The sequence below is a fragment of the Nuphar pumila genome, chromosome 2 (genome assembly GCF_984573655.1).
Source record: "Nuphar pumila chromosome 2, dmNupPumi1.hap1.1, whole genome shotgun sequence".
NCBI lineage: Eukaryota > Viridiplantae > Streptophyta > Magnoliopsida > Nymphaeales > Nymphaeaceae > Nuphar > Nuphar pumila.
In genome coordinates this window covers 48915046-48927116 of record NC_143250.1, presented here as the reverse complement: position 1 = coordinate 48927116, position 12071 = coordinate 48915046, and the positions used below count along the sequence as shown (strand labels likewise).

The 12071-nt window shown below is 35.3% G+C and overlaps 1 protein-coding gene across 1 annotated transcript in view; it reads left to right on the top strand.

The window, feature by feature from the left end:
- Nucleotides 1–369: 369 nt before the first annotated feature.
- Nucleotides 370–12071, top strand: part of EDD1 (glycine-tRNA ligase) — a 211065-nt gene continuing 199363 nt past the window's right edge. Inside the window, exons 1-11 of the mRNA XM_089995743.1 lie at nucleotides 370–714; nucleotides 943–993; nucleotides 1094–1161; nucleotides 2931–3012; nucleotides 3142–3205; nucleotides 4723–4778; nucleotides 5127–5204; nucleotides 5447–5521; nucleotides 5624–5694; nucleotides 6176–6292; nucleotides 6396–6497. Of these exons, the coding sequence (XP_089851869.1) occupies nucleotides 427–714; nucleotides 943–993; nucleotides 1094–1161; nucleotides 2931–3012; nucleotides 3142–3205; nucleotides 4723–4778; nucleotides 5127–5204; nucleotides 5447–5521; nucleotides 5624–5694; nucleotides 6176–6292; nucleotides 6396–6497 (1052 nt within the window). The 5' untranslated portion in view covers nucleotides 370–426. The remainder of the gene's footprint in view (nucleotides 715–942; nucleotides 994–1093; nucleotides 1162–2930; nucleotides 3013–3141; nucleotides 3206–4722; nucleotides 4779–5126; nucleotides 5205–5446; nucleotides 5522–5623; nucleotides 5695–6175; nucleotides 6293–6395; nucleotides 6498–12071) is intronic.

Below are 12071 nucleotides of genomic sequence, written 5' to 3'. Positions count from 1 at the left end.
ACCTACTAATTTTATATTATCAATGGCATTATTTGTTGTCACAATTAAAATTTTAATTTAGTTGCACAGTCCTAGTTTGGAAATAAAGACCATGAAAATCCGTTAGTCCGCGATTCTAAGCACGGTACATACCCGACCCGAGTCCAGATATTGTAAATTCGTCGCTTGCAACTAGGGCTCCGGTTGTCTGGTAGGCTAATGCACGTCACCTTGGGTTGGGAGGTTGCAGGTTCAAAAATTCACGAATCACGCGTGACGACCATCTCGGGTCCGGACCCGATCCAGACTCCTAAGTGCCAAACCCAAACGCATCCGCAATACGCACTTTCACTCCCTATATAAAGGCCACTTCACTCCCGCAAATCCAATCCGATAGGCCATCGTTCTCTTCCTCTCCCGCCTTCCACCACCTCTTTTCAACCAACCATGTCCATCCTCGCCCTCCCCAAGGGCCTCTCCTCCCTGAGACCTCACCGACCTCACCGACCTCACCTCTCCTTCCTCCAATCGAAGACGATCTCCGCCCCCTTCCTCGTCTCCATGCATCTGCGCCCTATGTTCTTCCTCTCCAACCGAAGCATCAGAGTATCCGCCCCGCGAACTCTCTCTTCCGATTCCTCTCGGCCGTCCTCGTCGTCCTCTCGGCAGGATGAGAAATCGAAAACCCTAGCCTCCTCCGCTCCTACTTTTCAGCAGGCGATCCAAAGGTTGCAGGTCGGCGAGCTTGAAACTGCGACGAAATTTGATCGAATCTCGTTTCTTGGATGCTCCTTTTCTTTCTTTTTTAGCCGCGCCTAGGGTTCTCGGTTTGGTTATCGTCTATGCCTTCGTTGATTTATGTGTTCAGAGTTTTGTTCTGATCTCATTGTCGTGTAACTACGCTGCTTGCTTTGTCAATTGATTGAATTTCAAGGTCTTTTTATTGTTTCTTGATGGAATTAGGATTACTGGGCGTCGGTTGGGTGTGCTATAATGCAATGCAGCAACACAGAGGTAGTTGACCTCTTCGAGCTTCTTTGAAAGTCCGTTGTCTTCGGTGTCTTGCCGCATTTTTTATTTTCACGCTTGTGCTGAACTTTGGGTTGCTGTTCAGGTGGGAGCAGGAACCATGAATCCGTTGACGTTTCTGAGGGTTCTTGGACCGGAACCGTGGAATGTTGCGTAAGTTTAGTTTTGACGATTTGAAACAATTCTCTTATTTTTCTCGTTCACGGATAGGGATGTTGCTAGTTGGTGCTCGTGTTTCTAAGTTAGTTGTTGAGAAAGGAGAACGCCTCTTTAGTTGATGATTTTAAAAGGTCGTGATTATCTTGGATTATTTGCGTCTCCTTGGTAATGTTCTTCTATCGTGGGGTGCTCTTACGGATTTAAACGTGATCATCGTGCTTAGCTTGAGTATATCAGTCTGCTGTTGTTCAATTTGGTTTTATCTATGATTGATCACAAACTATGTTAATACTTTGCACTTTTGTATTCATCTATTGTATGTTGAGCACATGATTATTACGAGAGTGATGTTGATGCCTCCCGTCGAAGTGCCTGCACATTTCCCTGTCAGTACTGGAGTTTTCTTCTATGACCTTCAATTCTACTGATACAGACTCTAAAACCTTTTTCAGTTTCTTTGCTGCAATACTGAGACTGTCGTTTTTCTTTGTCAGCAGTGATATCTGTCATGAGGACACTGGGCATTTTGAGATGGCATCATCTGCTTATATTACTCTTCATCTGAATTTAGTTCACCAGGTCTATCACTGGGTTGCATGTTACTGTTTCGATCCTCCTTGACAAATATCCTTTAATCATACTGAGGAGGGGAGTGTGGGGTGTAGATAGTTCTCTTACATGATAGGTCTATCATGTATCTTCTTCTGCTTGCCATGCGTGCTTGCAATTATTTTGTGCTGAGGGGTATTTAAGCCTTTTGTCACCAGGGGTTTATATGTTTTATATTTATTAATCATCTATTCATTTAGTTGCATGCAATGAAGTGTGTTTCTTTCCTTCTTTTGCCACCCGAATTTTTTGCCCACTTTGCCTTTTGTACTTTCTTCTTTGGCCACTCGTATGTTTTGCCCGCTTTGCCTTTTTACAGGTGTCAAAGGGTGCGTTTGACATAAAATTTTGAAATTAAAAAAAAAACAAAGTTGGCTACATGTTTCCCTGTCCTACCCATTCCCAATAAGAAAGGGGACATGATTGCTTGTTTGTTTGTTGAATCTTGCCTTTGTCAGTAGATAAGGCATTTGCAAGATTTCAACGTGGTGTCCTTTGTTTCCTTTTGAATTTGGGATTTCCTATGCATCTTCTGTACTTTTGTCTATTTTCTGCTGCTTTGGTTGTTTTTATTGCTTCCTTTTTTATTTATTTTACTTTTCATTTTTTTGTTGATTTTATTGTTAAATCACATATAATGTACATAATGATGGTGTATAACAAACACATTTAAGTATTCTGCACTGGTGGAAGGGAGGGGTGGCCATGGTAGGTTGTATGCTGACCATTATGAGTTGTGTTGGACTAGGAATGACACTTTGATGTGATTTAGCTTTCATAGGGTGGAACTGTTCCATGCTACGTGGTAAACATTGTTACTGATCTAATATACTCCAGTTGAAGAGCTTATCTTCAATTTGTGAGGGAGTTCAGTGACTATTGTATACGATAATGATGCCTTACCTGACCACTAACTACGAAGATTATTTTGGTTCTTTGCTAAGCATCCACCAGCTCAAAAACACTGTTATTTCTTCTTTCTGTATATTCCTGTTGCAGAAATGAATTTGTAAACTTCTTAACCTAAGCTTTACTGTGAAGTTTAATGTTATTGCTGTTGAGATTGATTTTGTTATTGAATTGACCTTCTGAACCTGTCTCAAGAACCACCTCTTGGTCTACTCAAACTGATGCTAATAGAGCTATGGTGACAGGTACGTAGAACCTAGTGTACGACCAGATGATAGCCGTTATGGGGATAATCCAAATAGGCTTCAACGTCACACTCAATTTCAGGTTTGTCTATGTTTTGTTTTCTGGAGCTTCTGATCTGGTCCTCACATAACATTTTTAATGTTTATGTTTAGGTGATTTCTCATTGTCATTCCTACATTTTTTTTTGGTTTTTATTTGGGCGAATTGCAGGTTATATTAAAGCCCGACCCAGGAAATTCTCAGGAACTTTATATTCGGAGCCTCTCAACACTTGGTGAGGGTGAAAGCCGTGTGCTATGCATTGAATGACCAATTTCATTACCTAATGTTGCCTGTATTGGTCCTGAAGTGTGGATTATATGTCTCCCTATGCGTTAGTTGCTAACATACATGTCATTATATGCAGTCCAAATAGAATCCATAAGTGACCAAACCTGGAAACTCTTCTATGAGACCATCTTCTATAGTGAGGGCCCTTACAGAGCTTGGTCTCTTGCCAAGAGAGACAATGGAATAGGCACACTTCTTTTTTTTTGAGGAAAATCTTTCAACTATTCTTGGAAGAATGTAGTTCATATATAGGGGTCAATACGCCTGTTTCTCGGGAAACTTCTATTCCAAAATGCTACTCAGTTTGGTTTTACTGAGAATGCTAATCATAATATCATTTTCTTTTCTATCAGTAAATAAATTGATCAAAACAAGAGGAAGTTAACACTGGAGATGTACATTCAACTTGTATTTCTTGTATTTTAGGTGGTAGATGCTTTATCATGTATGCCGTATGACAGCTATGAAACATATATTTGTGATAGAATATGCTCTATTATTAAATAACAATCTGGAAGTAACTGTCTCACTGCTAAGATGTGTACAAAATCATGGCTTTAGCATTGAAAGAATTTGAAATGACCTTGATATATGCTTTGCATTTTCCCTCAGTGCCATGATAACTAAGAAAGATCATGTGGTGTTTCTTAGAAAACTTCAGGTAACTTAAGAAAAACCGTGGTGTTTCTAGGAAAACTTGTTATATGAATGCATTTTGAGAATTTGTAAAGACTATGGATGAAGCAAATGTGAAGAAACTAGGGGGTTCCATCCAGTAGTAGATCTCTTGTCATTTTTTCTTAAGGGCAATATAACAGCTGCACTGGACTTGGGAATAAACTCAAAACTACCATTGTGAATGTAGCACAAGGTTGATTACAGAAGCTGTTGGATGCACTGGAAAAGAGGAAGTGCTGCTTATTGTCCCCTTTGAGTAAAAATCTGTCATGGAGTTGAAAGTATTAGCTATGACACCTTTAAGGATCTGGGAAATTGTGAACTCAATTGGCCAGTCTGGTGGTGTGCATGTTCACATGGTTTCTTGGATCCTGCTAACATAGCAATGGATTTTTCAGTGTTGCACAGTTCATCAAACTCCTCGGACAGCTCATCTAACTTCCTCATCTATGTTAATTTTCTGCTTTGTTACTTATCAACAGGTGGCTCACATGTACCCCTGGTGTCAGTCACATCATTCTCTTCCCTAAACGGTTAAACCTATATGTAGTTTGCTGCTCTTTTTAATTTTAATAAGTAATTTGAGGCTGGAGTAGTAAAAATAGTTACTGGATAATCAGAAAAACTTTTGACAAGTCAAGGCCTACTTTTATCTTAGAGGGATGGTGTTTATTCTGTCATGTCTATTGATGCCCAAGTGCATCATTGTTTATTTTCAAGACACTCTTATTTCCTTTTCTTTTCAATGAAAAGCGTCTTATGATTTTTATTTTTGCTTCACAGGGATTAATGTAAAAGAGCATGATATTCGCTTTGTGGAGGACAACTGGGAAAGTCCGGTAATGCCTTTTAGTTTTATCTGATATAGTTGATCTTCTGTACTTATTTTCTATTAAGCTCCTCCTGCATCAGCATCTGCAGTGTTGGATATAATATTTCTTGTCCTAAGCATGTTTTTCATACTGTCATAAATCTGTGAGCCTTCAACTTCATTGCAATATGAATACATTTTACAGAATGATGGTTTCTCATGCATAAATTTTACCCTGCAAGTTCTCTAAAATTAAGATGTTTTAAACAATAACATACTTCATCACTTTTTTTTGCATCAACTTTATCTGCATCATCTTCTAATTGATAAAAAATTAACAAAATTGACTGCAGAATATCTGCTTCAATATTGCCAGGTTCTAGGTGCGTGGGGGCTAGGATGGGAAGTTTGGATGGACGGTATGGAGATCACACAATTCACCTACTTTCAACAGGTTCATTTGCTTGTCTTGAGATTACTGTGATGGATTGAGGAAGTGGTTAATAACATATACTTGACATCTTCTCTCAAAGATGAGCTAGAAATGACTACTTTGTTTTATTATAACTACATTCTTTCCCTTCTATGCCATACATTTTTCAGTGGGATTCATATGGTCAGTTCATTAGCTAGCATTTTTTGGTGAACCTTCATTTGAGTCTTTGTCCCATAACATGCGATTCTTCTTTGCCCCAGGCTGGAAGTATACAGTTGATGCCCGTTTCTGTGGAGATAACTTATGGACTTGAGCGTATCCTTATGTTGCTTCAGGTCCAATTTAATATTGTTCAGATGGCATGCAAATATTCATGTGCCCCTATTGGATTTTTTTTCCTCGTGGCTAATGTTGCATGTTAAAAACTTGATTGACAGGGCGTGGATCATTTTAAAAAAATTCAATATGCTGCAGATATCACCTATGGCGAGCTCTTCTTGGAGAATGAGTAATTGATTGCTACTTTAGATCCCTGTACAATTCTTGTGGTTTCTTACAAGTGGCACCAATGATTGTCCATGTAATGTCGCACGAATATTGCTTTTGTAATTTCTCATGGAAACTGTTGATTAATTGTGATTGGTTTTCTTAATGGTGGACCAAACAATTATATTGTAAAATTATTGGATATTTTGTGGCAAGAACATATTGATAATTTGATTTGCTTAATGGTTTAGGGTACTGATGCACCTTGATTTAATTAAAGTTCCCTTTTCCTTTTGTTTCTGATGAAGATGATTATGTGTAATATTCAGTCCGTTTCATTTAACAAATTCATTTTTGTAAACTGTCTTCCTGAAAGCCTTGTTGATGTATGAATCAAGCATTTTTTTTAAAAGTTTTCTACCCAAGTTGGTAATAGTATTCTAGCATTAAATTTCTTGTTTTTGAGGCAATATAAAAAGATAATTATTCCATTTATTTTGCAGGAAGGAGATGAGTGCGTATTACCTGGAACGTGCTAGTGTTGATCATATACAAAAGCACTTTGAATTTTTTGAGGAGGAAGCTCGTGTTTTATTATCACAGGGCCTTGCAATCCCTGCGTATGTTTCAGAATGTGACCTTACACACCTATTCCTGTCTAATGCAGCCATCTGATAGTTTAAATTGTATTCCTAATTGGTTTCATTTCTGATCAATGTTTAGGTATGATCAGCTTCTGAAGACATCCCATGCTTTTAATATCTTGGATGCTAGAGGCTTTGTTGGTGTGACTGAACGTGCCCGATACTTTGGTCGCATGCGCAGGTGTGGCATCTTTCAAGTTTTACTCTTTCTATTTTTTCTTGTATTGTTTGTTAAATACTGCAAAGGATTTGCCTTTGCCAAGAGGGGTTTTAATTCTCGATGATTGTTAAATGTGATGTATCATCTAGTTAGAATGTGATGATCACATATCCTTTGGCAGTTTCTCTTTTTTTTGGGTTCCAGTAATTAGATTGGTTTTGTAGAATTGTTTTGCACAAAGGAATGGTCATTCAATCAAACTGTTTGGTATTTGTGTTTCATCCTTCACGTTAATGGATACATGCATGCTTTTATGAACTTGTGGTATGCTTTGCTTAATTTGTGTTCTTGGTGTCACTTCTGATGGATATAAAGTACCTCTGGTGAATGATGCATCACTATATGATTCCCTTTCTCTTTTATCATGTCTTTGATCTTTGCTGTGAATATTGTTTCAAGTTTTTTTAGTGGAGAAAAATTACAAAAGTAGCCTTGGATAAAAGAAATCCTAATAATGTAGAATTAATGATATGCTTGGACCCTTTATTTAGAAGACTTTGTCTATGCAATCCCAAGGTTTCTGGTTAATATATGCAGCAACAATAACACCTGTGAAGATCAATCTGGATGTTACTCTTGCTCTATTCTGAAGTCATGGATGTTAAGATTCAAAGGATCTTCTATCACGAACTAAGAGTCCACCAATCTTCAACTTGAGTGGATAATAACAAAAGTGTTATCTAAGGAGCGCATTCACAAATCCCACGAAGAGAATCACAAAAGTGTTGCCAACGGCTAGAATTCTAGCCGTTGGGGTCAAAGTCAAATAAGTTGACTTATCCCCTATTTATATATTTATATGATATATATACACACATATAGTATGTATATAATAGTATATATATACATATATACTATACCATATACATAAATGTATATATATGTACAACTTAACACTCTCCTCAAACATACAGTAGGATAACCAAAAGTTTGCATAAAAGGAAGTGAAACCTAAGAGCAGAGAAGGGTTTGGTAAAAAAGTCTACCAACTGGTACTCTGATGTGACATAGGGCGGATCAATAGTTCTTTGAAGATATTCCTTTCGGACATAATGGCAGTCAATCTTGATGTATTTCATCCTTTCGTGAAAAATATTATTGCTGGCAATATATATAGCACTCTTGTTGTTGCAACACATTTTTGAAGCTCCTAGAATCTTGATTCTTATATCAACCAGCAATCTTCTCAGCCACCTCCATTGTGATAGTAGCTATTGACCCAGTACTCAGCTTCAGTTGAAGAAGGAGAGACCTTCTGTCGCTTTTTGCAACTCCGTGAGATTAATGATTCACCTAAGAAAACACAAAAACCTGTGGTTGAGTATCTATTATTAGGATCACCTCCTATATGCAATTAAATCTAATGCAAAAGAAGAAGCCATAAGTAAACCTCTAGAAATGAAATTTTCAAGATATCTAATAATGCACAAAACACCTCTCATGTGAACAGATGTAGGAGCGTGCTTAAACTGACTAGCTGTGTGAATGCGTGATATATTAGGTCTAATAATTGTCAAGTAAAAAAGAGTTTCGCTAAGCTGTATGTAAGGAGTTGGATCCTCTAGAGACTCTCCATCATCGATTTTCATCTTGACATTCGTTACTTCAAGAGTGTCAACCTTCTTATTATCTGATATACCATACTTGAGAAGAATATCAGAAGCAAACTTAGATTGGAATAATAAATACCCTCTAAGAGAATAAACAACTTCTATTCCTAGAAAATATTGTAGAAAACCCAAATAAGTTTAATATGTTGAACTCCCTGTATGTCTACTCCAGTGATTATCATATTAACATAGAGAAGTAGAATGACAATACTTACATCAACATCCTTAACAAACAAAGCAGTGTCAGTCACACAAGATCTAAAGACAATATCAAGTATAACATTACTAAATCTATCATACCAAGCTTTGTGAGCTTGTTTCAAACCACAAAATGCCTTATGCAGGCGAAGGGCCTTCTCCTGAGGTATACCCATACCTGAGGAGTGCTTCCATGTATATTTCTTTCATAAGATTGTCATTTAAAAATGCATTCTTAACATCTATTTGAGATATGAACCAATTTTTAATTGAAGCACCTGCAATGAGAGTTCTAACTATGGTAATGTGGGCTACATGTGCAAAGATTCCTTCATAATCTATGCTATATTCTTGTGTATATCATTTGGCAACTAGCCTAACTTTGTATCTCTCAAGTGTCCCATCACTCTTGGTTTTTATCTATTATACCCACCTACAACTTATAGGTTTCTTTCTGAAGATCTTGAATAAACCAAGTTTAAGCATTTTCTAATGCATCTAGTTCTACCTTCATGGCTTTAACCCATATAGAGTATTCTTTGGCTTGAAAATAAGATGAAGGTTCTATATATGAGTGAATTAAGGCTATGCATGCTTGGTATTTAGATAAAAAAGAATCATATGAAACAAATTTTGATGGCGGTTTTGAAACTCTAGATGATTTCTTAGTTTGCAGTTCTTCTTCACTTAAATTAGAGTTTTTTTCAAGTGCACATGGAGGTTTGGGGCATCCTTGTCTAGAGTATTGTAAACAAGTTCGATCATTATAATTAATTTAATCAAGAGATTCCCCATCTCTTGGTTCAATGACATTGTCAAAGTCATAATCACAATCACAATTATCAATATATTGGTTAGAACCAAAATCTAATAAAAATGAGTACTAAATTACTTCCTTAGTTTGATCTTTATCAAAGAAATTTTCTTTTTCCAAAAAAGTTATATTTCTAAATATATATAATTTTCCAATCTTAGGATCATAACACCAATATCCTTTTTGGTTGTCGGCATAACCGAGGAATAGCTCTAAGAGAAAACTTGTCATTTTTGTTGGTTAATAAAAAACGTTTACAAAAAAAAATTCGTAATCTAGCATAGTGAGGAGAGAGTTTAAGAAGTTTTTCAATAGGTGAAATATTTTGCAAAGAGGATGATGACATTATCTGTATAAGATAAACAACTATTAAGACAAAGGTTGTAAGTATCGCATCATTACTCGTATCGGTCGGGCCCAAAGTAACATCGTATCTTAAACATATAGTATTTTTTTAATATTTTTTTTTCAAAATTTCCAAAAAAATCTAAAAGAAAAAATTTGTAAAACAATCATATCACATAAAACAATAATGAATTGCACAAAATACAACCATAAAATTACATTTGAAGGCAACTACATAATTTAAAATTTAAATTAATAACAAACCATGCAATTGATAACTGACAATATAAATAAAAGGCAATTACATAATTTAAATTTTAAACAAAATTAAAGCCTTAACTAACAATATTAAATTCACATCCAAGTCATACTAAAATGTCATGCATAACTAAACTACTAAGAGTTCATGAAAACTAAAAATATTACATTTAACCAATGTTTTACATGCCAACGTGCAATGATCTCTTTATATTTGGCTATTTTTTTGGCAATTAGGTCATCATCATCTTCAAAATCTGGAACAATGGTTGCAAGTCCTTCATCTTTGCATTTTTGTAAAATTCTTCTTCTTCAAATTTCTTCTAGTTCAACAATAACATCAGCACAATAAATGGATAATCACATGGACTTACATTTTTATCTATTATACCCACCTACAACTTATAGGTTTCTTTCTGAAGATCTTGAATAGACCAAGTTTAAGCATTTTCTAATGCATCTAGTTCTACCTTCATGGCTTTAACCCATAGAGAGTATTCTTTGGCTTGAAAATAAGATGAATGTTCTATATATGAGTGAATTAAGGCTATGCATGCTTGGTATTTAGATGAAAAAGAATCATATGAAACAAATTTTGATGTCGGCTTTGAAACTCTAGATGATTTCCTAGTTTGAAGTTCTTCTTTACTTAAATTAGAGATTTTTTCAATTGCACATGGAGGTTTGTCTAGAGTATTGTAAACAAGTTCGATTATTATAACGAATTTAATCAAGAGATTCCCTATCTCTTGATTCAATGACATTGTAAAAGTCATAATCACAATCACAATTATCAATATCTTGGTTAGAACCAAAATCTAATAAAAATGAGTACTCAATTACTTCATTAGTTTGATCTTTATCAGAGAAATTTTCTTTTTTCACCAAGAAATGCACAAGGAATAACTCTAAGAGAAAACTTGTCATTTTGGTTTGTTAATAAAAAAACGTTTACAACAAAAAATTCGTAATCTAGCATAGTGAGGAGAGAGTTTAAGAAGTTTTTCAATAGGTGAAATATTTTGCAAAGAGGGTGATTCATTCTATTTATAAGATAAACAACTGTTAAGACCAAGGTTGTAAGTATCGTATCATTACTCGTATCGGTCAGGCCGAAAGTAACACTTTATTGTAAACATATCGTAAATTTTTAATAAAAAATTTTCAAAATTTTCAAAAAAATCTAAAAAAATCAGAAAAAATTCTAAAAAAATCGTATCACATAAAACTATGATCGATTGCACAAAATACAACCATAAAATTACATTTGAAAGCAACTATATAATTTAAAATTTAAATTAATAACAAACCATGCAATTGATAACTGACAATATAAATAAAAGGCAACTACATAATTTAAATTTTAAACACAATTAAAGCCTTAACTAACGATATTAAATTGACATCCAATTCATACTAAAATGTCATGTCATAACTAAACTACTAAGAGTTCATGAAAACTAAAAATATTACATTTAATGTTTTACATGCCAATCTTCATCTCTAAAGTTTTGAAATATAAAGATCCTGAAACTAAACTATCTTCTACCACCTATTTGCCAAACATTAGGATAGTATTTCCTCAATGTTGCGTCCAATTGCCGTGCAATGATCTTTTTATATTTGGCTATTTTTTTGGCAATTAGGTCATCATCATCTTCAAAATCTGGAACAATGGTTGGAAGTTTTTCATCTTTGCATTTTTGCAAATTTCTTCTAGTTCAACAATAATATCAACACAATAAATGGATAATCACATGGACGTACATTTTGATCTTGACCTGCAATATGTTGCTTAAATCTATACAACTCTCCTCTAATAATAGTATCACAAAACAAACATCTCAAATTCAACGGTGACCCTAGTGGTACATCATCAACGCGTCTTCAGTATTGTCATGCATGATCATCTCTATGACATGAATGTAAAGAGTCTGAAGACGACATAAAAGAATCTAAAATAAAACATAACCAATTAAAAAACTCAATAATAAGCAAAGAATAAGAAATACCAGACACACCTTTCTAAAAAAACTCAATAAGAAGCAAAGCATAAGGATTTTGTACCTTAACGCACTTGAGTGGAAAAATGGTTGAAATACACTCTTGTTAAAATCGCAAGACCCCTCTCCCTTACACACGAATCGGCCCCCAAATCGATCTAACAGAACCTAGTGTGTTTGGGTTCCCTTCTAACGGACTCTAGACATATGGATCACTCTGTCCTCAAGAGGCCTTTTAAACCCTAAATGAAAAAAAAATAACTTTCGGCCTTTTTTAAGTACGTCGATATTGTATCGTACGATACAC